The sequence below is a fragment of the Oryctolagus cuniculus genome, chromosome 18 (genome assembly GCF_051225735.1).
Source record: "Oryctolagus cuniculus isolate XC-2025 breed Fujian yellow rabbit chromosome 18, ASM5122573v1, whole genome shotgun sequence".
Classification (NCBI taxonomy): Eukaryota; Metazoa; Chordata; class Mammalia; order Lagomorpha; family Leporidae; genus Oryctolagus; species Oryctolagus cuniculus.
In genome coordinates this window covers 49558788-49584663 of record NC_142884.1, presented here as the reverse complement: position 1 = coordinate 49584663, position 25876 = coordinate 49558788, and the positions used below count along the sequence as shown (strand labels likewise).

At 47.0% G+C, this 25876-nt stretch overlaps 1 protein-coding gene across 3 annotated transcripts; it reads left to right on the top strand.

The window, feature by feature from the left end:
- Positions 1–1005: 1005 nt before the first annotated feature.
- Positions 1006–25876, top strand: CES1 (carboxylesterase 1). Of its 3 annotated transcripts, none has more exons than XM_089318674.1 (14): positions 1006–1097; positions 4306–4510; positions 6240–6384; positions 8753–8886; positions 9392–9545; positions 10991–11095; positions 11765–11869; positions 13670–13708; positions 17344–17484; positions 19054–19134; positions 19376–19523; positions 24079–24210; positions 25139–25211; positions 25501–25876. In XM_089318674.1, the coding sequence occupies exons 1-14, from the start codon at positions 1046–1048 to the stop codon at positions 25679–25681; spliced, it is 1695 nt and encodes a 564-aa protein (XP_089174800.1). In that variant the 5' UTR covers positions 1006–1045; the 3' UTR covers positions 25682–25876.

The following is a 25876-nucleotide window of genomic DNA, read 5'->3' as shown; positions in this document are numbered from 1 at the left end:
AACAGACACGCACATTACTACTTTGAGTGAGTACCTCATATTTCCATAACCAGCTTTATCAGAGTGTTTTGAACAAACTCCCTAGTGTTAGACTTTCAATGATCCCATGAAAGAGGCTCTAAGCATCCTCCTTATGTCCCTGGAAGCTTGTAGGTTCCCAGGTGTACCCAGATTGCTTTGTACCCCACTAATTTGGTACTGTCAGACAGGATTGATTCCTCCTCCCACCCAACATCTATCCCATCTATTACATGATGAGCTCCTTGAGAAGAGAAAGGATGTCCTGATTCCATCTTTGTTTCATAATATCAAGCACCAGCCATTTTGGTAAATCTCTGAAGCAGGAATGGATAAACAAATGGTTGGGTGACTAGGACCGAGGAGGGTGGAGAGATGAAGTACGTTAACAGTAAGAACACTCTGTCCCAAATCTCTGAACGTAGTGAGTTCCCTGACCCTGGACATATGGGTCAGGAAGCTGGGTCACTCGGCAGGAATGTTGTTAAGTTAATGTAGGCATCAGAAAGGGGACTGGATGAAAATTAAGATAGTTTCCCTTGAGAGTCTAGAACTCTACTAAAATAAGCTCAGAGAAGCTAAGAACAGCATCCAAGTCCTAAGTCACTCAGCTGAGCAGTTTTGGGGCTGTGAGCAGCTCTAAAAATTTTTAAGCTTGTTCTGAGGACCCCAGATCCAAGTTTCCTCTTGCCTGTGTCTGTCTTTGGAAGCTCATGGTGTTCTGAGGTTAATGTCCCACAAGGGAGAAAGTTTTATGTAACAAGTTGTTCTACCAGTATGTGGCTCTGTAATCTGAGAAGTTGGTCTGAACTGTAGAGATAAAAGAGAACGGGTGTGGCTTAGAGGCCCCAACTGAAGCAGAGAAAGTTGTCTGAAAGGGGGAGAGGTTTTCTGTCATCTCATGATTATGCAATCATGAGCTGAGAGGGCGGAGGCTCAGGGCGGGGCTCTGCTTCTGGAGCTGGACTGGCACAACACCTAAACAGCAGCAGAACTAGCAGACCTCCGACGAGGCAGTCCTTCTGCCATGTGGCTCTGTGCATTGGCCCTGGCCTCTCTCGCCGCTTGCACGGCTTGGGGTGAGTCTTTCTGAAGTACAAATATTGGGGGGGACACATTTGGAATCCTTGTCCTGGTCAGAGGCAGGTGGAGAAGCAAAGTGGGCCATGCTCTGCACCTGGACTTGGAGCAGCACAGCCTTGCTGGCCCCAGCCATTCTGCATGCAGATGCAGGGCAGGATAAACTCCCTGAGCCCACAGCTGCAAGGGGCATGTGCAGGAGAACAGGTGGGATGAATGCAAGCCCCACGCATGAGGAACTGAGAGAGTTCTGTTTATTTTCCTCTTGTTATAAATCAGATGCATCCCAGAGCAGCAACCCTGAGACCAGAGGGTGTGGGTTTGAATTCAGTTGAGCACTTCCTAGCTGTGTGTCCTTAGACAAGATACTTAGCTTTTCTGAGTCATTACTCTAAAATAATGATGACTGCTGTCCTTACCTCCTGTGTAGACGGCTGTTTCTACACAGGAGAGTGCCTGTCTAGAGGAAGTGCGGGAAGAATGGATAAAGGGGTTGATTTACAAGGGAGTGACTTAAAAAGAGTACTAACTGGAAATTTCAGGTATGGTCAGGCCAGCATTTCAGGAGCTGATTGCCGTTGGAAAGATAATTTGTCTTTTACAGTTCTCATGAGAGGAGGTACATCAGTGAGGCGGGGTGAGGGGCACAGGAAAGGAGTAGGGTCAGTCAAGAGGAGCAGGGAGTGGGAAGTGTAAATGAATTGGGTTGTTGTGGAAGGTAAAGTGAGGCAGGGTCAGCAGGCTAAGCTTGACCAGTGTGAGTCACTTCAGAGGACTCCTGGGCATAGGATCTACCTCTATAGTCTAGAGGCTGGCTTTGGGGAGACCAGGTTGAGGGGGAAGGCAGAGGCTTGGAGTGTGGGAGTCTGCTTGGGGTGTGGACCCTGGATTGGTTGGTTCCTGGGACAAACAGTTTCTATAGGGTTGGAAAGGTCAAAGCATCCAACACAGAGCATGAAGATTTGACTCATACAGAGATGCAGCAAGGGTCATCAACATGCACCTGTGCCCTTCTACAGGCAGAGAAACTGAGATTCAGGGAGGGAAATGAACCTCCCCCAGGCCACCTGGAACACCATGCCCGGGGCTAGCTCTGGTTCCTGAACCCGGAGCCGGTGCTGCGGCCCTGAGTGCCCTCACAGCCCAGGCTTCGTATTTTGTCTTCTCTGGGGCAGTGAGAGACTGTGAGAGGCCTGGGTCTGAGTGTTAGGATGGAGCACATGTAAGGATCCAAATGTGAAGTGGAACTTTCCTTCAGTACTGGTTACCCCGGCAATGCTTCCACATTCCCATTTTAGAAATACAAATCAGCATTTTTTTTCATTTCTTTGTTTCCTCATCTGTAAACTGGGCAGGTACCCTGCCAAGCAAGGCTTTAATGTAACAGAATTGGAATGCATAGTTAGCAGTCAGTGCTTACTATGTGCACGTACCTGAGTGGTAAGTGCTGCAGTTACCCCTGCTAATGTCGCCCATCTGTCGGTCCACTTTTTCCACACTTGGCAGTTTGGCTATTGTTCAGTACATCTGTATTGAAAGCTAACACTGAGCCAACCCAGGACATCCTGATAAACATTTTCCCCAGGAAGTTCACCTCAGTCCTATTTGTAGTAATTAGCAACTGTAAAGAAAAAAAAAAAAAAAAAAAGAAAAGCTTCTGTGTCCAAAATGTGGGATTGGTTATTAATAACCTGAGACACGGATGCTTTTTTTTTTTTTTTTTTGACAGGCAGAGTGAACAGTGAGAGAGAGAGACAGAGAGAAAGGTCTTCCTTCTTGCCGTTGGCTCACCCTCCAATGGCTGCTGCGGTCAGCGCAATGCAGCCAGCGCACCACGCTGATCCGATGGCAGGAGCCAGGTGCTTCTCCTGGTCTCCCATGGGTGCAGGGCCCAAGCACTTGGGCCATCCTCCACTGCACTCCTTGGCCACAGCAGAGAGCTGGCCTGGAAGAGGGGCAACTGGGATAGAATCCAGCGCCCTGACTGGGACTAGAACCCGGTGTGCTGGCGCCGCTAGGTGGAGGATTAGCCTGGTGAGCCGCGGCGCCGGCCAACGGATGCTGTTTTTAACTTGAAGAGTTCCCAGTATCATTAACTATTCTTCTGTAAGGCCAAATTAGGATTATGCTTTGTGTGCTGGCCCCACAGTTAGGGAGAAATGTTGATATTTGCATCCCAAAGAGGGAAACTGGAAAGAAAAGGCTACAAATAACCTCCTCTGAGGGATGCCTAGTCAAATCAAAGTATGGAGGCCAGGCGGGAGATGACGCAAGGCGTGGACGTGATCCAGTGTCTGAAAGTGCACCTGGCTCATGCAGGGAAGAGCAGATGAGCTCAGTGTGGTCCCAGAGCAGGAGGAAGCAGCTCTGGTGTGGAGGCTGCCAGCAGAGCAATTGGTCCCAGTGGGGAAGCACAGTCCGTTCCACAGAAAGGAGTGCTCAGGGGTCTGACCCCCATCTTCTGGGTGACCTTGTTTAGAGTCACCAGAAGAATCTTCTTCAAGCTCATCCCGTTCTTTACTCAGAATTGTTCCTGCCGTTGCCTTTCCCCTGATAAAACTTAAGGCCCTCCATGACATGCACTCTGATTCCAAGGTTCCTTCTCACTCCCAAGGACTCCATCTGGTGCACTCGGGCCATTCTCCCTTCCTCCACAGACCTTGTGTCTTGCTGTCTCCAAGCCTCTGCATGTTGTCTTCTCAATGCTTTATGCCTCTACTTCTTTCTCCCATTTCTGAAGCCCCCCTCTGATGCAATCCCAGTTCCTCCACAAGGCCACACTCTTCCTCCTCACCCCGTAGCAGCTTCCTGGTGCCACTCCCAGTACAGGAGCACTTTCTTTCCAGCATTAGGGCCAAGTATGTCTGTGGTTCATTCTCCCTACAAGGTTGAGCATCCCCACTCATCAAGCCTGCAGTTCAGTGCCAGGGTCCAGTGGGTAAAAGTCTCCAGAGGCTAAGAGGGAAACCAAGAGCCTTGTTCATTCCCAGCAGTTCTCATTCTTGCGTTTGCTTTTGTGTGAATGCCTTATGCATGCAGTTCAAATGTGTTCCTCAAAGCAGTCCTATAATTAGGAAGGACAGTTCCCTGTGTCCCTGGGACATAAAGAGAAATGAGACCTGGAGGGTTTCCTGCCTGCAATGTGGAAAAACCTACCTGGAGTCCAGGTCAACAAACCTTTCCTGTCTTCCTCTCCATGTCCATCAGGGCACCCGTCTGCACCACCTGTGGTAGATACTGTGCATGGCAAAGTCCTGGGGAAGTTCGTCAGCTTAGAAGGATTTGCACAGCCCGTGGCCGTCTTCCTGGGAATCCCCTTCGCCAAGCCCCCTCTTGGATCCCTGAGGTTTGCACCACCACAGCCTGCAGAATCATGGAGCCATGTGAAGAACACCACCTCCTACCCTCCCATGTAAGCTGTGCACGGGGCTGGCACTGGCATCTTTCAGTGGGGACCTCAAGGCAAACAAGAAGCAAACTTCTGATTAGCTTATACATTTTTTCTAGGGTCCTCAAGAACATTGTAGAAACTTAAAAGCATTCCATAAATTTCACGTATTCTAGAGTCTTTTATTCAACACTGTCTTTATTCAATATTGATTGAGCTGAACACTGTACCATTAACTCTGTTGCCTCTTTGACATTTGAATTGGGTTTTGGTATGAATGCTATGTTCCTTGCTCTTGGTGACCTGGAGAAACAGTTCCCAGGATGGAAAACAGATGTCATCTTTGCTGCTGTCATTCTGCCCCTGACAGCTGTGTCCTCCTGGCTCCTGTGGGCCTCAGTTACCCCAGCTGTGTTCTGGGGCAGTGGTGCCTGCCTATTGGGCCCAGTGAGGTTAGAAAACGGTGCTTATAATGTACTTGAAAATGCTAATGTCTCATAGTGAGGCTCTTCCTGGATAGGAGACCTCAGGCAGGCTTTCTTTAGTCTCTGTACCTCAGTTTTTTCAACTGAGGTTTAAGTGTTTTTTTTTTTTCCATAAGGAACTCTTAAATCAGTTCCTGGCTCACTGGAAAGACTCAATGCATGCATCAAGGCTAAGCTACGTCAACTCTCAGACATCTCTCATCAGGACAATCAATGGCCCTTGCCTGGAATGGGTTGATGATAGGGTCTTACCTTGTCAGGGTTGGGACCCTCAGAAAAATATCACATCCCTCACTTAGACGTGGAAATGCTGGCTCAGGGCAGGAAAGGGATCCACCCAACACCTCCCAACACATCCGTGGCTGAGGCAGGAGTGGAACGCTGTCCCCTGCAATGACCCATGAAGATGTATCCCTGACCTGTTGCAGGTTCTAAATGCTTTTAGGGGTTTCTCATGGGCTAATCATGCTTTCCATGGACTAGAACATGTTTATCTGGTAGAGGAACGTGGTCACTGAATTAGTCAGCTTTTTTTTCACTGCATTGAAACACCCAAGAGAACTAACTTGTAAAGAGAAGAGGTTTACTTTGGCTCACACTTCTGGAGGGTCCTACTCCAAAACTGGGTAGCTCGTTGGTTGGCCATCTTGGTAAGGATGTTCTTGGTAGAGTTCTGAGGTGACACAGAGCATCATGTGATATAAAGAGCACCCTTTCTGCCCCTGCCTATTAACAAAGCAACCAGGATTCCACATAGGGGCTCCACCCAAAGCACCTAACCCAATCTAATCATGGTCTAAAGGTGCTACCCTCGGACATAATAATTAGATTACGCCTCTGCCCTGTTAGTATCCTTAACATGAGACTTGGAGACCAGTCTTAGGAGAACATTTAATTTCCAAACTAATATCCATAGCATGGTAGAGACCGTGCAGTCCACTGTGTGGAGCCGAGCAGAGAACAGAGCCATATCCCAGGAGTTCTGGAAATGTCATCTCCCAAGGTGGGTCACCCTATGGGCCACCTCCTCTTGGCTCAAGGCATTCCAAAGGCTCTGGGAAAGGAAGACGTGCCAAGACGTTCTCACTGCATAGTCTCAGGATCCCTACCTGGACCCCTCACATAACTTCCTCCCCACTCCAGTATCTCTAGCATGGTATTAGCAACTCCATCTACAGCCTTCAACCTCCCATGCCAAGGCCTGGCCATAGGTGACTCTTCTTGCTTCCATCTGGCTGGCTCTCAGGGCTTCCTTCTCCCTTCCCCAGGTGCTCCCAGGACGCAGTATCAGGGCATATGCTCTTGGAGCTCTTCACCAACAGAAAAGAGAACATCCCTCTCAAGTTTTCTGAAGACTGCCTTTACCTGAATATTTACACCCCTGCTGACCTGACAAAGAGAGGCAGGCTGCCGGTAAGCAGTGGGGGCTACCTGGTCAAGGCATGCAAGTTCCGGCCTCTGGGACAGGCTGGAAAGGGGTTGGAGACGGCATGGAGTGGGGGTACCAAGGACCAGACCTGTGTCAGGGGCTTCAGTGTTTCCTTTCAGCACAAGAAACACAAGGTTCCCACAGCTCAGTTTCCCCTAGTGGCACCGGGTGATCTGGGGGAATTTGCAGTAAAGCTGTTGTGTGCAGCTTGATCTCTTCAAGCCTCTCATGCTAACAGAAGGACAAGGATGCTTACTCTTAGTTGCCATATTAAAGATCTGATATCCAGGCCTGCTAAGACGGTTTCCAATCAAGTTAGAGCTGGAAGGAATCTCAGAGGAAAAGCCAACATCTCAATCCTTCTGTTACAGACAGGGAAACTGAGGCGCAGGCAGAGGAAGAAAGCTTCACATGTTAGGGTTGTCAGGACAAGAGGTCTGATCTTCAAGCCAGGGGTCTTTGACACTGACCAGGGGAGGCAGCGTGTGTGTGGTCTTTCCCACACACACCACAATCCATCTGTGACAATGTCCACTGCCTTGAGACGGAGATGTTGGGGGCAGAGCCAGGAGCACTTTCCTTTGCCTTTAGTCAATGATCTACAATTTTATTGTAGCTGATTTCCCTCCTTAGCAGTCTTGGCACAAGCTGATGAGCCAGTGAGTCAGCATTTCCCAAATAAATGAAGGACCAGAGACAGGGCAGGTTGCCAGTTACAAGATGGAGACTGGGATGAGAACAAGGTCTGCTGAGAGAGGTGGTATTCCTGGGCATGTCAGCACCCAGCCAGTCCCCTGGGAGCACTCCTGGCTGGCTGTTGGAGTGAAGGGGAGGTGTGGGCACTTGGTATTAGAAGATGTCTTGGGGAACTAGGGGCTGAAGTTTCACTCATTCACGTATTGCCTTGTTCACCCACTCATTCATTTACCCATTATTTCGTTCCTCTATTATGTACTGAGTACCCTCATGTACTCGGTGGACTCACTGGTCTGGGGACAAAGAAAACCCAGGACCTTCACCCCCCAGCCTCTGCCTTTGTGCTGCACAGATACACAGCAACATTCCAGCATATTGTTGCTGACCAGCCCTCAGCTCAGCTTTCACTCAGGATGACTGATTCAGTGCCCGTGTGAAGGCAGGGATCAGAAGCATAGGAGAAAGGGGCACAGGGAACCTGGAGGCAAGAGGACCTCTAGCTAGGGATGCAGATTCTAGAACTACAAGGTCTAAATTTAATTCTGGGCTCTGCATTGGACTGGCTGGGAGATATGGACCAATTCTTACCTTCTCTAAGCCTTTCTGTCTTCAAAATGGAAATCCTTTTTTTTTTTTTTTTTTTTTTTTTTTTTTTTTTTTTTTTTTGACAAGGCAGAGTGGACAGTGAGAGAGAGAGAGACAGAGGGAAAGGTCTTCCTTTTTGCCGTTGGTTCACCCTCCAATGGCCGCCGTGGCTGGTGCGCTGTGGCCGGTGCATCACGCTGATATGAAGCCAGGAGCCAAGTGCTTCTCCTGGTCTCCCATGCTGGTGCAGGGCCCAAGTGTTTGAGGATGGCTATCGAGCTCTGTCTTAGTTTTGGATGAGTCGTGAATGAAGCACTGATGGAATAATAGATAGAGTTGAAGGAGAAGCCTCACTCCTGCCCTAGCGGCCAAATGATTGTGCTGGGGCCGTGGGCTGCAAGCAGCCGGGAAGCTCATCATGTAGATTTGGGACCCAGACCAACTGGTCCAAGCTCTGCTTTGACCACCTATTAGCTACACTCCATCAGGCAGGCAAAGTGCCTCTGTTTTCCTATCTGTCAAATGGGACAATATTATTACTTAACTCTTGGATAAATTATCTTAAAGTATTTGCAACAATACTTGGTGCATAATTCATGCTAAGAGATTCCATTAGGGACCTGTGTGCTCCTTAAGATAAACATCCATGCACAGTGAAGCTTAATTCACTCCAAAAAGTTTAAATGTGATGAAGCCGAAATGCAAGAGCTGTCCAATTGTATGTTGAGCCGAATGAATGGCAGGAGGATGGCAGAAATGTTGGGAAGAGCACAGTGATCTTGACATTTTCTATTCCCACAGTGATGAAGAGCCTTGGGGGAGGTGGCACTTAGGGCTGAGGAGAAAGGCAGGGGTCGTCAGGGCGCATGGAGTGGGGATGTGACCTTGGCTCTATATGGAAGATTTGGGGAGAAAACAGGTTGCTTTTTGCAACCTTGCTGGACTCAGTGGACTTTGGGCAATGGATGCTTTGAGTCATGGCCAAAAGGTAAATGATCAAACTAGGTGAGTGTTGAGGTCTTTCCTAGGTCACCTCCCTACAGCCTGTATGCTTGCCTCCTTCCTGTGCAGGTGATGGTGTGGATCCATGGAGGTGGTCTGATGGTGGGTGGAGCATCAACCTATGATGGCCTGGCTCTTTCTGCCCATGAGAACGTGGTGGTGGTGACCATTCAGTACCGCCTGGGCATCTGGGGATTCTTCAGGTAAGACTAGACTCTTCTTATTGCATGTTGGCCCCATAGTGAGATTGCTAGGCTCTAGCTCTGGCCATACTCAAAGGCCAGTGCCTCGTAGATAATTCCCTCAGTCACGTGACCCAAAATACCACCCACTGCCCACTCCTGTCTTTTCCTTTGTCCAGTTTTATGTGTCCTCAAAACACTTTCACCACCTGTCATAGTCTAGCTTCACCTGTGCTCTGTAGTGTGAGTTCAGTGCACTGTGAGGTTTTGCCTGTGTCCTCAGACACTTTTAGTTTAGAGCACTGTGGGCACATAGCATGTACTCAGTTCATAGGTGTCAGATGCATACAGGTAAGGCCTTGCGGAGAGCAATGCTGGAGGAATGGGAGGCAAGTGAAGACCCTGTGTCAGGGATGTGGAAGACAGTCTTATTCTGGAAGCCTGAATGGAGTCCCCAGGCCACTGTGGTTGAGAGCTCTGCCATGACACCTGTGCTCCCTACTCCCACCTGTTCTCTCACTCACAGCACAGGAGATGAACACAGCCGAGGGAACTGGGGTCACTTGGACCAGGTGGCTGCGCTGCGGTGGGTCCAGGACAACATTGCCAACTTTGGAGGGGACCCAGGCTCTGTGACCATCTTTGGAGAGTCAGCAGGAGGTCAAAGTGTCTCTATCCTTGTAAGTGTCCCTGGCAGCAGGCACCACCCACAGGCATGATGGCTACTGCTTCCAAGTCCAGAATTCAAGGCTGACCCTATTTCCTGCACAGCATCAGGTGATGGAGAGCTAAGGACCCTATCTCCTTGGCTCCCAGGAAACTCAGAGCTCAGCTTAATTGCCTGAGACCATCAGAATCTCCCCAATGCACCCAATGCAGTGACATTCCTTCTCCTGCCCCTTTGTTGAATTCTCTCCACTCTAATCATTTTAACATTGGGACTCCCCTCATTTCTGCTGGGAAGTAGGGCTGAGTATGAAGTGTGTACAAATGGAGGTGAGGACCACAGTTGGATAAAATGCCATTGTTTGGCTTGAAGATAGAGCTATAAGTTGAAGGGATGTGGCAGCAAAAGCAGGCCAGAGCTTTCTCTGAGGTGGTCTAATGGCTTCTGTGTCCCAGAAGGAGGGCAGCAGTCTGTGGGGCTGATATGAGGTGGGCGGGGGAAGGTAGAGGAAGGCAGTACAGAGAGGGATGGCATAAGAGACAAGGATCACAGCATATGTATGTGATGCCTTGCTGGTGTGGGCAATAGGGCTGGAGAGACACTGCGAGTAGCCACAGGTGATGCCTCACAGGCGGACAGAGGGGCAGCCTTATTACTATGGCCCTCAAGCATGTAATGTTTTCAGAGTTGAATACTCCAAGGAAAATAATTTTATATTTTCAAATTAGAGAGTGAGAAAAATATCAATTATCTCTAAAAGAAAAATGTATTCCACAATTCCGCTTCCCAGATTGGTCCCTGTGAACATTCTGATTTTATTACCCTAGTCTTTCTTCCATGGCACACTCTCTCTTGCTTTGACTCTCTCTCCCTTCTTTCAATTTTATCTTTTTACAAAAATATTTTCCCCAGTGTTTGTAACATATATATGATATTTATATTATAACATAAATATTTCTTTGAACATTAAACAGCATTCCATGTTTTATTTTACGATTACATAGTATTTCATGGCAAGAATGAAGAATTTTAATTTACCCAGTTGCCCAGTATCAAAACCTTGGACTATTTTCTCTTTTTACTATTATATACAGCATGAGTACTCATAGAAATGGCATTCTTAGAAATGGTTGTTTATTTTAGTATAAATTCTAATAGTTAAACTGCTCAATAAGAACTTGTGATTGGGAATTACTAGGCTGTTTTTGGGGTAATTTTGATTGTCATGGTGGACATGTGCTTTGTGTTTCTTGCTGTGAAGTTCACTCTGATCTGGGTCCATCCTGAAGAGGATTTCTTGGGGAAAATTGTACTCATGGGTGGCCTGGGCACAGCCCCAGTGTCTCCAGGAGAATGGACCAGGGCAGAGTGGTAGGTGGAGGAAATCTTGAAAAGCCAATGTGTCTCTGGTCCTCTGCCTGCGATCATGACCTCTCCTCCTCTCCATTCCCCTCCCAGCTGTTATCCCCCCTGACCAAGAATCTCTTCCATCGAGCAATTTCCGAGAGTGGCGTGGCCCTCCTTTCCAGTCTCTTCAGGAAGGACACCAAGTCCTTGGCTGAGGTAGGTCTCACCCTGGACAGTCCCCACTTCCTGGGATCTGCTCTCTTGAATCCTCAGGAGCCTCCCTCACTGTGATATCTGGCTAAGAAAGAAGACTCACCGAGGTGAAAATGGCCGAGGGCTCCTTTAGGGCACACGTGTAAAGCACATTCTGTACTTTCTCAAGTGCCCTTGTGGAATCAGTCACCCAGGCTGCTGCATATCCGCACATGTTGTAGTGTGTGGGAGACACATGCACTAAGCCGTCATATGAGACAGGTGCAATCATTACCTCCACCACCTATAGTGGAGGCACTGAGACACTAAAAATCGAGTGGCATCCCTGAGGGCCAAGTAGCTATCAGAGAAGGAAGCAGAAGTTGAATCCAGATAGTGAATTTGGTGTTCAAGGCTCATAAGCTCACTTCACACTGCCTCTGTTGAGACCATTAGGCTCATTTTAACAGAGATCCAATAATAGAGATAAAGAGGTTGTGTAATTGGCTCGTGTTACAATTCAAACTAGTGGCAGAGGCAACACTCCCTGGAACCCAGAGCCCATGCTAGCAGGTCTGGAGTGCTAACCCCTGCTGCCTTCAGAAGTTGGCTTGGGATAGAACACCTTTCTCCGCAGAGATGGAGGGAAGGGACATTGCTCTTCATCTCTACTGCTGCTTTTGATCTCTACAGAAAATTGCCATCGAAGCTGGGTGTAAAACCACCACCTCGGCTGTCATGGTTCACTGCCTGCGCCAGAAGACAGAGGAAGAACTCATGGAGGTGACATTGAAAATGGTAGGCCTGCCTATTCAAGTGTCCCAACCTGTGTACTCAGCCCCAGGCTTCATCCTTTCAGCTGTCCCTTTTACCCTGGCAAAACTACCTGGCACAGTTCTCACCTCTCAGGAGCAATGGCAGCCTCGAGATGTGAGTGGGAAATTAATTTTTCCTTTTTCATTTGAAATATTTCAAATGTTAAGAAAAGTTCAAAAATAGCATAGTGAATAAGTGCATACTAATCCCCCAGGAATATAAAAACTTAATATTTTACCATTCTTGTTTTTAGGTGTACTTTTAAGAAAATACACTTTCAGTATTTCAGAAGTAAACATCTTCCTGACTTTAGGGGATGGAAATATTAAGCACAAATATTTTCAGAAAGGTGTCATAATTTATCTTCATTGGCTTAGAAGTTTTCAAAACTACAACCCATATATATATGGGATATATATATAAAATCCATAGAGCCCCATATTATATGTTTTCAGAAATTCTACCTCCAGTGCTATTCTCGATTTTTTTTTATTTTATTTTTTTTTTATTTTTGACAGGCAGAGTGGACAGTGAGAGAGAGACAGAGAGAGAAAGGTCTTCCTTTGCCGTTGGTTCACCCTCCAATGGCTGCCGCTGCAGCCGGCGCACCGCACTGATCCGATGGCAGGAGCCAGGATCCAGGTGCTTTTCCTGGTCTCCCATGGGGTGCAGGGCCCAAGCACCTGGGCCATCCTCCACTGCACTCCCTGGCCATAGCAGAGAGCTGGCCTGGAAGAGGGGCAACCGGGACAGAATCCGGCGCCCCAACCGGGACTAGAACCCGGTGTGCCGGCGCCGCAAGGTGGAAGATTAGCCTATTGAGCCACGGCGCCGGCCTTCCAGTGCTATTCTAAGATAGCAATATATCCACATATTCTTCCATATGTTATCTATCCATTCATCAATCTATATATCCATTAATCCATTCTATCTATTAATTTCATTTAATCAGTCTAATATCATGACTTTCCATTTATCCATTTTCAATTCATCCATGTATCATTAAATCAACATATATCTTCATTCTGTCAACCATTTATCCAAAATTAATGACCCATCCATCATCAATTGCTACTTATCAATCATCAGTGATCCATCCATCACCTGTCTGCTAGTTACTCATCCAATTCACCCAGACTCCATGTATTAAACAACTCCGTCCATCCACCTGTGCTAAGTATATACAGAAGGAGAATTGACTTATCTGTTGACTTCTCTATCAAGCACTTTTGTGTCCTGCAGAGGTTACATACAGTATCACTTAGAACTATCTACTTAAAAACTCTCTTTGTCAATAATTCCAGCAAAAGTTTTGGGATAAATTATCTTGAAGTGACATAGGTGTATTCCCATCTCTGAAACAGCAGACTCTGTGTTCTGGGAGATAGAGTGCCTCTCTGTGCTACAGATGCTGAACTTAGAGAGTAAGAGCAGGGAAGAGGAGGCCCTGAGGAGACAGATGGGGCATTGTTGCAGGGCGGGGGTGGGGTGGGGTGGGGGATTGACAGGGAAATGGATGGCAAGAAAGTGGGCACAAAGCAGGCGTCCTCTCCAGAGCTCCAGTGACCCTGGCACTGGCCCCAGGGCCTGTCCTTTTCTTGCTGGTGCCCGCCACTCCCCCATTTCACACCTCAGTGCCATGTGGAACTGTCTCCTGCCACTGCCTCTCAAGCAGAAGGGGAGGTAGTGGAAGGGAGACCCTGATACCTTGGGTGTGGGGCCCAGATGATCAGCCTTTCCCCAGGAAGCCTTCTCAACACTCCTCTGTGTTTGCTTTTCCAGAAATTTATGGCTCTAGATCTAGTTGGCGACCCCAAAGAGGTAAGGACTTTTTGTTTCTTTATTAAAGATATCGAGTCTTAAGATCTTTGTTTTGTTTTGTTTTGTTTTGTTTTGTTTTGACAGGCAGAGTGGACAGTGAGAGAGAGAGACAGAGAGAAAGGTCTTCCTTTTTGCCGTTGATTCACCCCACAATGGCTGCTGTGGCTGGCGCACCGCGCTGATCCGTAGCCAGGAGCCAGGTGTTTCTCCTGGTTTCCCTTGCGGGTGCAGAGCCCAAGCACTTGGGCCATCCTCCACTGCACTCCTGGGCCATAGCAAAGAGCTGGACCGGGACAGAATCCAGCACCCCGACTGGGACTAGAATTTAGGGTGCTGGCGCCGCAGGTGGAGGATTAGCCTTTTGAGCCGCGACGCCGACCAAGTCTTAAGATCTTTAAGCTCTGATTAACTGGATGTCAAATTCTCCTTGGTGGATTTATAGGCATCCTTTGTGTGTGTTTTGCTGAGGTCCACAGAAGGGCAGTGATTTGCCTGCATAACATGACCATGAAAACCAGAACCAAACTGGAGCCTGTCCTTTGACCCCTGTCCAGTGCTTCCAGGCAGCAACCCGGCATCCCCTGGACTCAGCCTACCCTCCTCCCCCATCATTTATATTTCCTGATCCCTAAGGTGTCTCTGTGGTGGATGTTAAACTGGAGCCTTCCACTGTGAGGAGGCAGAGACTCTGGGTAAGAGGTGTCTGCAGAGCCCTCATTGAGGAGGACTGGAGAGAGCCGAGGGTCTCAGTCCAGGACCCCACCCTCCTCTCAGCACCCAGGAGACTCCAACAGTATCTCCTCATCCCCATCCTCCTCTCCTCCCTGGCCCCAGTGGGCCTTCAGGTTTTGTGACATTAGCTCTGCAGCATCCTACAATCCTCCCGACGCACTCCCTCCCTGAAGATTGCAGCACCTCCCTGAGAAGGTCTTGTGAGGATTACAGGAGGCTCTTTGTTTATTTAGCAAGGATGAACTAAGCACTTCCTATGTGTCAGGACCTAATGTAGGGGGTGGGGAAGTAGCGAAAGAAGCAAGATTTCCTGCCTGCTTCAAGCCTTCTGGGGAATTATCACAGGGCCAGGGGACTGCTCAGTAAGAAGGTGTCATTTGAGCCAAGCTATGGAGGAAGCTGGCTGTTGGGAAAACTGGAGAAGGAGTGTTCTAAGCAGAGCAAACAGCAGCTGCAAAAGCCTTGAGGCAGGAAGCCACTGTGTGCAGACTGGAGAGACTGGGCTGAGGCTAAGAGGTCATGGGTGGTGGGAGTGGGGTGGTCATGTAAGGGGGTCTGGGGAGTCCTCGGGGGTTTTTTAGCACAGAAGGGACAGGATTTTGGAATTTCCAAAGACTCTTTGCATGCACTGTGGAAACACTGCAGAGAGAGGGCAGGCCAGACACAGAGGGAACTGTGGGAGGCCCTTGCACAGCACTACTCCATTAATCAATTAACAGGGCGCTGCCAGCTTAGACCAGGCCAGAGCATTGGATGGTGAGTGGTCTTGGAACCAGGGCAGTCACTGCTGGGGTTTGCTGAGGGACAGGATGTAAGGTGAGAGAAAGAGAGAGAGGGAGAGAAAGAGGGAGAGAGAAAGGGTGGAGTGCCCTGAGTTCTCCAACCCAAGCAAGCCCATGCCCATGCCTGTGACTCAGGCAGCCACTGCAACCGCTGAGTGGACAGCAGCCATGGCTGAGGTTCTCATTGTGCTGAGGTCATTCCTGCCTCACTGACGCCACCCCACTCGGCCCTCGCTGTCTCCCTCCTGGGCTTCTGCTGTCTTTTCCCTCCATGTCCCTCCCCATTCCCATGCCCTGTGTGCTGCCAAACTTCCCCTCTAAACTCAACCCCTTTCCTAAAAGCCTGCCCCTCCTTGCCTCAGGACAAACACCCTTGTCTCCTTTGAGCTAGTGTTTCTGCAAGTGTCTGAGCACCTGCTGGGGGCCAGATGCAGTGTAGAAAACACACCCCACCCTCAGACCCTCCCTAGAACATGCCCCTTGCTATTCCTCCAAGTCCAAGACTTGGTGAAGTCCCTAGGATCAGTCCTGCATGGTGACCCCTCTGTCCTTTTGCTCCCGCTGCTCCTGCTGTTTGGAAAGTTCACTCGTTTCTTCACCTCCCAGTTCCTGTCATTCCCCAGAGCCCAGCACAAAGGAGAAGCACCTACTGCCCGTGGTCTGCACTACGTTGTCTTTCCACAACCACCCTTTCTGTCCTGCACAGCCTGTCTGGGGCAGCAGTGGTTGCACACTGTGCTGTCCTGCTTTGTCAGCCTGTTAGGAATTGCACACATCCTGATCTTGTCATCCAGGCATTTCTCTCTCACAAGGAATCAAGCCTGGGCTCGAGCACTTTGCATGTGTAGAGCTCAGTGCCTACTTGCAGCAAACCGTTTATCGCTAAGAGTCCTTGGTGAAATACAGACAGACAGATCCAGTCAACCTTCATTAATAGCAGACTCTGAATCCACCTACTTGTGAAAATGTACTTGTGTCCCTCAAATCAACACAGTGACACTCTGGTGGTCATTTGGAGAATGGCACAGTTTGTGTCCCATGATGCATATATTCAATAAGATTCATTTGATCATTCAGCGATGCATATGTTTCCATCTGGGCAAAGCAGGTGACACTATCTTATTGTTTCCACCTCCATAGCAAGAAGTGTCCTGTACATGGGTACTTAGTGTTGCAGTGCTGTATTTTTGGTGTATTTTCAGTGATTTTATTGTATAAAATACCCCTCAGGGTCTAGCTGGAGCACTGTCTAGAGTTCCTGAACACAAGATGTTATGCTGTGCCTTACAGAGAAATACATGCGTTAGACAAGTTTTATTCAGGCACCAGTTACAGTGCACAGGCTGTGAGCTCAATGCTAATGAGTCAACAATTCAGTCCTTCCAAAAAAGGAAGAGGGAATTTGCTTATCTGTACATGAGGCCATTCTGGAAATTGCCAAAGTAGCATCACATAGCATCGTATGTGATGAAGCTGCAGAAAGGATGGAAAACCAGCTAATCTATGAATTCACGAGATGAGAAAAAATACTGTAAAAACAAGTAGACAGCATTATTGTGAAACTGGAAGCTAAAGAAATTTGTAAATTTGTAATCACAGTGTCAGGAAGATATTAATCCCTTCCCAACTTGTATTATAAATACAAGCTACATTTAATTCTTTTACAGAAATCTCTGTTACATAAAATGTATTTAAATAAGATTGCACACATAAAAGAAGATTGACAAAAATGTGACCAGAAACCTGTAACAAGCTAACCCTGGATTTGTCCTCAAAGCAATAGCTTGACCTGTATATTTTCTAATTTGGTGTTCACTGCCATGAATAACGAGAGCTGACTACAGACAGACAGGTCCATGTACTGTTCATATTTATGGTCTAATACTCACCTTCATTTGAGCGAACATTTGTTGCCCACTTCCCCTTAGCACCAGGAGTCATTCATTGAAGTTTTGACCTCTGGTGCTGTACCTGCCTTTGTTAGGACTATGAGCTTCTGTAGCCCCCACTCAAGTCCACACTGGTCCTTGGTGCTGGCCTCACTCTTGGGTGGAGGTGGGGAGGTGGGTGTTACTTGGGGAGGGGAATCACAGACATCGAGTTGCTCTCTCTATTCCCCAGAGCTCCACCTTCCTGACCACTGTGATTGATGGGGTGCTGCTGCCAAAAGCACCTGCAGAGATTCTGGCAGAGAAGAAATACAACATGCTGCCCTACATGGTGGGAATCAACCAGCAAGAGTTTGGCTGGATTATCCCAACGGTGAGAATGTGCAGGCCGCTTAGACAGATACCCCCACCCACCTACCTGCCACCTCTGGTCACAGAACTTCTTTCTCCAAGCCCCCTTGAGTCCATGACAACTTTCCCCCCACTGCAGGAGTTGGCATTTCCATGGAAATATTCTTTGGGATGGCCCAACTACCCCTTGGGTAGCTTATCCCTGGCAACCTCTTTCTCCAAACATTCTTTGATTGTCTTCCAGTTAAAGAATACTGACACGTTAGGCCTGGGAGGGCCTGTAAAGATAATAAATCTGTAGATACAGAAACTGAGGATGCATAGAATGGGGAAGCAGCCTGGGAATTACAGGGACTTAGTTCTGGGACCAAATCCTTCTCACCTGGACTGGTGTTCTCTGATTCCCAAAGGTCTACGCTCATGTTCTTACTCATTTTGTTGGAAAGATTCAGAAAGTGTTTTTCTTCTTGAGTTAAAGTTAGCTCTTAAATGTGAAGAAAAAGTTTCCTTCCAGCAAAAGATAGACAAAGATGGACACTAGTTCAGGCATTGGCCAGGATGTCTTGAGGAACATGGTAACAATATGGAAAAGACATGAGCATAACCTGCACGGAAATCCCTCTAACAAACAGCTGGGCACGTTTGAAGGATGAAGTGTGCTAAGAGAAGGCAGAGTAAGATGATGGAGAGAAGGGACTTAGCCCATGTCACTGGGCCACATGGATTTGTGACTTCATGTATGCTTCCAGGAGACACAATTCTCCTAGAGGGAGGACAGGAAGCAGTGGCGTAAGTTGGAGTCAGGAATCCGCTGAAGCTGGGACTTACCTTCCACAAAGACTGGGAGGGACATCAATCTTGTCTCCCAGAAAGTTTTCATTTTGGGAAATTTTGAAAAAGTATCCTTAAGGCCACAGGTACATTTACATCTCAAAGAACAGCGAAAAGATTTGTAATTGCACATTTTTACAGTAACTGCTCTAAAAGCTTTAGGAGCCTATCTGCATATCACCACCAGGTTTTTTCTGGGCCAAACAGTAAATTCCTCTGTCAGCATTCCCTTTCTGGCAGGCATCTTAAGGGAGGCTAAGGCCACCAGAGGACTGGGCTTTTTGCTACCAGAGGCTGTGCTGGAGCTGGGCGAAGTCTCTCAGTGCAGAGGTTTGGGAAGAGTCATTTTGTCCTGAGTTTTGCAGTTCTCACTTCAGGATTTCAGAGGTTATTCCAAAGCGCCAAGTCCACAGGGGTGGGATTTTTGGATGTGTGAGTCATCTGAGACAGGAAGTCTTGCATCTACCCCCAGAGTCCTCTATTCCTCTACTAGCCTGCCCTTTCTTCCTGGCTGACCATTGTGGGGTCCAAGGTCTGCCATAGCTGCAGCTAAGCATTTTTTGAATTCTTTTTGCAGTCCTCTAATTTCTGGATATATAAGTCCATTTGATTCATTGATTTGATCCAATTCATCAAAGATCCATTTCCATAAAAGATAAAGCAAGAGGACCTCAGTTTGCATTGGTTTGGTTGGCTGGTTGGCTTGGTTTTTCCTGTTAATTCTGGATGATTCACAAATGCTTTACTGTCTTATTATCAGATGCTGGGCTATCCACTCTCTGAAGGCAAACTGGACCAGAAGACAGCTACAGAACTCTTGTGGAAGTCCTACCCCATTGTCGTAAGAATCTAGGGGATCATGGGAGTTGATTGAGACCCAACAAAAGGCAGGGGGTTGCCCCACATTACAGACACATTCAATGACAGACTGGGAACTGGGCTACTGCCCTTTCCCATTTCACCAACCCAGGGGGAGTTGCACTGGGCTCAAGAGGTTCACAGCTGACCCAAACCTTCCTTACTGGGTGGAGCAGCCATGTTGCTTGCCAGGGGATAACAGTCACTTTCTCGGTCCATTTCAGAATGTCTCTAAGGAGCTGACTCCAGTGGCCACTGAGAAGTATTTAGGAGGGACAGACGACCCTGTCAAAAAGAAAGATTTGTTCCTGGACATGCTTGCAGATTTGTTATTTGGTGTCCCATCTGTGAATGTGGCTCGTCACCACAGAGGTGAGTGCCAAGGCTTGTATGGGAGAGGGCCAGCAACTCCATCTGCTTAGTGTCTGCCTGCCCACCTCTTGACACAGACAGAAGTGAAAACTGTTGAGAGTAGCCTTAAAAGCTGATTCCATATGGCCTGGAGTGGTGAGATGTCCTACCTTGTTTTCTCTTAGTAGCAGACTTTGAGTAAATGATTCAAATATAAGACATTTATTTGGGAGGCATTCCCAGAAAGCACCACTAGGGAAATAGAGTGGTAACCCAGGAAACAGGTTGAAGCCAGCCATGATGCGTGTTCAAGCAGGTACCCACTGTGGACACCTGGAGCTGGGGACCCTTGGAAATGAACAGAAATAAGTCTCAGGGCTGCCCCATATGAATGGCAAGGGGGCAGGGGTATTTACCCACCAACTCCCACTTGCCATCGATCGAAGACTATTCCAAAAGGTTGTTAATTCCCTGTTGCTTCGACCTGCTGCACACATGAACAGAGTAGTATCTAGTGGCCAGACAAGGGTCTCACAGGGAGCTGGATGCTAGAGGTAGAATTCAGAAAAGCATGGCCAGAATAGGGCAGGTTGGAGAGGCACCCACAGTGTCTGCTACAGGGAACTCTAAGCGGAAGTACCTTACACGGTAAATGGGGATAGAGGGCAAATGACAGAAGTTGGGTCTCAGAGCTTTTCTAAGGTAAGTGCAAGGTGCAAACTAGTTTGTTAATACTAGTAAGGCTTTGGGAAGCGTGGGAGCCAATAGGATCAGGAGGGCTGTCCAGGACCAAGAGGAAGGAGCCAAGAGGAAGGAGCGGAGGAGGTATAGGGAAGATCTAGAGAAGGCCAGTGTCTGTGGTCAGCTTTGTTTGCCCTTGTGTGTACAGGTGTGCACCAGCTGAGGGCCAGGGTGATGTCTAGTGCACCACCTTCCACTACTGACCCAGGTCTAGTCAGTGTAGTGTCAGGTTAGGGATGGGTGAACTCACCTGAAGGGAAGGGAACTTCTTCTGGGTGCCATGTGGGGAGTCTCACAAGATCCTTCTTTTCAGCCAGCTCTTTTGTCCTAGTCTGCAAGCCTAAAAAATGGTTTTCTGGCCCTGTTTCCAAACATGCTGGAAGACTTTTAAAATTCAAAACTTGACAATAATGGTAAACACTAACTACCACTGACCTAATATGTGCCCTCGCACCCCTCCACACAGTGATGCACAGCTGCTAACTGCTGCTTTCTCCTCCTGAGGCTCTTGATGGGATCTAGCCAGAGCCACTTGCTCTTCCTTATGCTTGGTTATACCTCCTGCTACAATCTGATCAGTAGTATTCCCACCTGCATTTCAGACTGGTCCTGATCATACTAATTTTGTGTTCTCCATATGTTATTTCATGGATTGAGTTCTAATCCTGCAGGATTAGAAGCAAAGGCAGAACTCAATCCCAGATACTTTGGTATGGAAATGGGTATCCAAGCAGTGGCTTGGACACTGTATCACAGTGTCTGCCCCAAATTGCTATTTTGATTCATGTATATATTGAGTAATAATCAAACTAAGATAACTAGCATATCCATTGCTTCATAAACCAATGATTTCTTTCTAGTGAAAACATTGAGAAATCTTTCTTCTAGATATTTTGAAATATACAACACAAGGGGGAAATGGACTTAAAAGATATGTTTATTTTGATGCAAAACATTTGAAATCCATGCAGTTTTTTGTAGTATGAAATTTCTATGAGCTTTTTGAAGACCACTTGTGCATTCTTATTAACTATAGTCAGCCTATGGTGCAATAGAACAACAGAATTTATCCCTCCTGTCTACCCATCCTCCTCCTTCCCTCCCTAGTCTCTGGTAACATTGTTCCACTCTCTACTTCTATAAGGTCATCTTTTACAGATTCCAAATATAACTCAGGTAATATGGTATTTGTCCTTCAATTGGATTGTTCCATTAACCATAGTGTCTTTTAGATTCAGTCATGTTGTCACGATTGACAAGATTTCATTATTTTGGCTGGGTAATGATCATACGTGTGATATATATGGTAGAAATATCTCTGATATTTGAGTCCTCTTGAAGTTCATTCACCAATGTTGCATAGTTTTCAGTCACTGTTGAGGTCTTTCACCTTCTTGGTTAGATTTATCCAAGGAATTTTATTTTATTTTTGGTAGCTACTGTAAATGGAATTGCTTTTTGATTTCTTTTTCAGAAAGTTGGCAATTTGCCACATTGAAATGCCACTGATTTTTATATGTTAATTTTATATCCTGCTACTTTACTGAATTCATTTGTTATTCTAACATTTTCGGTGGAATTCAGGGTCATCTACAAACAAAAACAGCGGAGCCTCCTCCTTTCCAGTCTGTACACCTTTTCTTTCTCTTACCTGACTACTCTGGCTGGGACTTCTGGTGCTACATTGAATGAAAGTGGTGAGAATGAACTTCCTTGTCTTGTTTCAGATTCAGAAAAAAAGTTTTTTGTTTCAATTTTCATAAAATGAGTTTTTAGAAGGCATTGCAAGACTGAACCATAGGTTTACTTAAACACTCTTGGTATCCTATTGCAGAATTGCTTTCCAGTACATAACATTGTGAATTTTGTAATTTTCTTTCTCCCTTGGTATACTAAGATTAAAAAATAAAAACCATGCTGCCAATTTCATATGCCCTTCTCTATATAATCATCAAAAGATTGACTTTTTAATTTGCATTTCTTCAATTATTAATATTCCCCTTCTCTATGCTTCTCTTGTTGACACTAACTGTTACTACTCAAACCTGCGCTCTACTATCCTTGGAAGAGTTGTGTCATATTGTACACATTCAATAAATCTCAAAGCCTGGAGGCAAAAAGTTAAAGAAGTGTATCTTCTGCGCAGCATGGCTTATGAAATGAGTTCTCTAATTCACAAAGGATCCTTCCTCCTGGACTGGGCTCTGAGTTCACTGATGAGATGGTTGGCAGGGGCCTGTCCCTCCTTTCAGCAGTCTCTGCTTGACCTAGAAGTAACTGTGTAACTGGTGAACTAGGGAGCCCTGGAAGGAAGCTGGTTCTAAACACCACTTCTGCTAAATCCAGGGCACAGTTCGAGGGTGTTTAAGTAAATTATCACACACGCTCATGGCCTTCTTGGGGTGGCAGAATTACAAGTGACTTTTTTCTTCAGTTTGCTTTCTTCTGCATTTTCCCAGTTTCTTACTCTTTCCAAAGGCTAAAAAGTTATTAAATTTCTACACCAGTTTGACTTGGGGCTGATCTTTCCCTTTCAGAGTCTCTACTCTGTGGGCATCATGACTAAAGCAAAGCACTGAGCCACAACATGCGTTATCCATTTTGTGTTGTCCATTATAACTCATGGGTTATCCATAACTCCATGAGTTATCCCTGGAGGAGCAGGGACTGGTGTCTCCAGTAATCCAGTGAGTGGGAAAACGGGGATCTTCCTGGGGCTTTAGCAATGAGGGAGGAAGGGTTTAGCAATGAGAGAGGATGTTCACCGTCACTGACCCCTTCTCTCTTCTGCCACTACTCTGGCAACTTCATGAAGGGCCAAACAGGAAGCCAGTTGCATGAAGTATCAGGAGTATGAAATGCCGAGCTTTGTGATTCCCTGAGAGAAGAGACAGATGGTTCTCCCTCTAGCCACATTTGTCTTTAAGTATCCTGGCTTTCCAACAAGGAGCTTGTACTGCTTTTCTCTTCTCAGAATGGGTGAGAAAAACACGGAAATGCTCAAAACTAGGATGAATATAAAGGCCCTGTCAGTTTGTTGAACATTTGTCTGTTATCAATGAAATACATCGAATGTGAGCTGAATATATATTTCTTTTTTTCCTTCTATTTATTTATTTATTTATTTATTTTTTGACAGGCAGAGTTAGAAAGTGAGAGAGAGAGAGACAGAGAGAGAAAGGTCTTCCTTCCATTGGTTCACCCCGCAAATGGCCACCATGGCTGGTGCGCCGTGGCCAGCGTGCTGCGCTGATCCGAAGCCAGGAGCCAGGTGCTTCCTCCTGGTCTCCCATGCGGGTGCAGGGCCCAAGCACTTGGGCCATCCTCCACTGCACTCCCGGGCCTCAGCAGAGAGCTGGGCTGGAAGAGGAGCAACCAGGACAGAATCTGGCACCCCAACTGGGACTAGAACCTGGTGTGCCGGCGCCGCAGGCGGAGGATTAGCCTAGTGAGCCGCAGCGCCGGCCTGAATATATATTTCTGGTATGTAATTGTATCAGGAGGCAAAGCGGTTTTTATGAACTGACCCAATTCCCTATAATGTTATCTTAAATATATTGACCCAGGGTTTGAAAATTCATTTGTTTAATCAACCATTATCAGGCTCAACCCCAGTTTGACCTCAAGCAGGAATGCAGCTCTAAGCAAGGATAAGCATTCTTGAAACTGTTTCTTACCTGTGCTGATAACCAGGGGTTTCCCCTAGGACACACCTTGATGTGATTGTATTATGCTGGTAACCAGAGATTTCCTGCAGAGCCTGAGATCTGAGACCAACCAGGTATGCATAACATCTCTAATAACAATGAACTGTGCATTAATCCATGTCTTTCAGATGCTGGAGCCCCCACCTATATGTATGAGTATCGGTATCGCCCAAGCTTCTCATCAGACATGAGACCCAAGACAGTGATAGGGGACCATGGAGATGAGATCTTCTCTGTCTTAGGGGCCCCGTTTTTAAAAGGTAATGACTTTGTGCTGGCTATAAGCTTGGAACATGAGATCTGGGCTCTGGTCTTGGTTTGGTGGGGTTGAGCAAATTTCTTCTCTCCTGGTTTTAGTTTCCCTATTCAGATAACAGGGTAGAATTACAGTGGGTGGTCCCCAGTGGTTCCCCTGCTCTAATATGCAGGAAATAGGCTGTGGGTTCATGTGACTCAGACAGAATCACTCAGAACCCTTGCCTGCAACATGAATATGATAGGTGGTTGGTCCCCACAGGACCCTGCTCTAGGATGAGAATGCCACACTTAATTCCCCAGTCACAGGAACATATTAGAATGTGAGTCAGGGTAAGGCTAAAATTGGTGTTAACCTTGAATCATGTCTAATGTATATCTATCTGTGTTCCTGTTTATATAGTACATATTTAAATATATCTGATAATATAATATTTTAAAGAAAATTTTTTACAGATGTCTTCAAAATCTTAATTCTCATCAGCTCTAGAAGACTTGCAAAATGGCACACCTGTATCTCCCTATTAGGTGACTCCTTAGGACAGTTGCAACTGTTCAGAGTTGGTGCAAATATAGGTGTACGTAGGATATGGAGAAAATACCAAAGGGAGAGCAGCCCTGGGAGCTGGATTTGCTGTAGAAGAAACCCTGGGGTGTAATGCTGTGACAAGCAGAGGGGCAGGTACTTGGGCACTGGAGACAAGGGCAGCTAGGTTGTGCATTGACTGCATGGCCTTTTCTGGGTCCTAGGTTAGTCATTCTCAAACAAAAGTGCACACAAATTAACCAGGATCTTATGAAAATACAGGTAATGACTCAAAGTGTATGTGGTCAGGGCCAAGAAACCATACTTCTAACAAGCTCCCAAGGGGTGCTGATGCTGCTGGCCATAGACCACACTTCAAGTAGCAAAGGATTTCTTCTCCCCCACAGAGGGTGCCACAGAAGAGGAGATCAAACTGAGCAAGATGGTGATGAAATACTGGGCCAACTTTGCTAGGAATGGGTAAGGCTGGTGGCAAAGATGGAGTGGGGCTGGTGAGGAATGGGGCATATCTATTGGGAAGGGAAAGCTTCTGAAGACTGAGTGGTGAATCTCTGGGTCCTGTGACCATAGCACTCTGACAATGAGAGCTCTGTAAAGTGGACAGGCCACCCCAGGAGATGGTGGGCTCCTCCTGGCTGGTGCTATATGAACCTCTGGGCAGAGATAATCCAGGGGGTCCCTTTAAGTCTCAGAGGCTTGTTGGATCACACATCAGCTTTGATGAATTACCATCTGATTCTGTTCCCAGGAATCCCAATGGAGAAGGGCTTCCTCAATGGCCAGCATATGACTACAAGGAAGGTTACCTGCAGATTGGAGCCACCACCCAGGCAGCCCAGAAACTGAAAGACAAGGAAGTGGCTTTCTGGACTGAGCTCTGGGCCAAGGAGGCAGCAAGGCCACGTGAGACAGAGCACATTGAGCTGTGAACTGAAGACCCGACAAGCCTTGAAACCTGGAGGTTTCAAGACAAGAGTATTATAAAGAAAATATTTGTAGACGAAAGAGGCATCTTATTGTGGAAAATGAAGAATTGCCTGGTGGGGATGGCCAGAGATCAGGGAGGGAGAATTTTTGAACTTGTGGCTTCAATTTGGGAAATAAATGTTCTTTTGGAGACCAAA

What these genes read in the sequence shown, in the direction of transcription:
- CES1 (XM_089318674.1), top strand. Translation starts at nt 1,046, where the DNA reads ATGTGGCTCTGTGCATTGGCCCTGGCCTCTCTCGCCGCTTGCACGGCT. An exon ending in CGCCGCTTGCACGGCTTGGG is followed by an intron (nt 1,098 to 4,305) that starts GTGAGTCTTTCT and finishes CATGTCCATCAG; the next exon opens with GGCACCCGTCTGCACCACCT. An exon ending in GGAAGTCCTACCCCATTGTC is followed by an intron (nt 19,135 to 19,375) that starts GTAAGAATCTAG and finishes GGTCCATTTCAG; the next exon opens with AATGTCTCTAAGGAGCTGAC.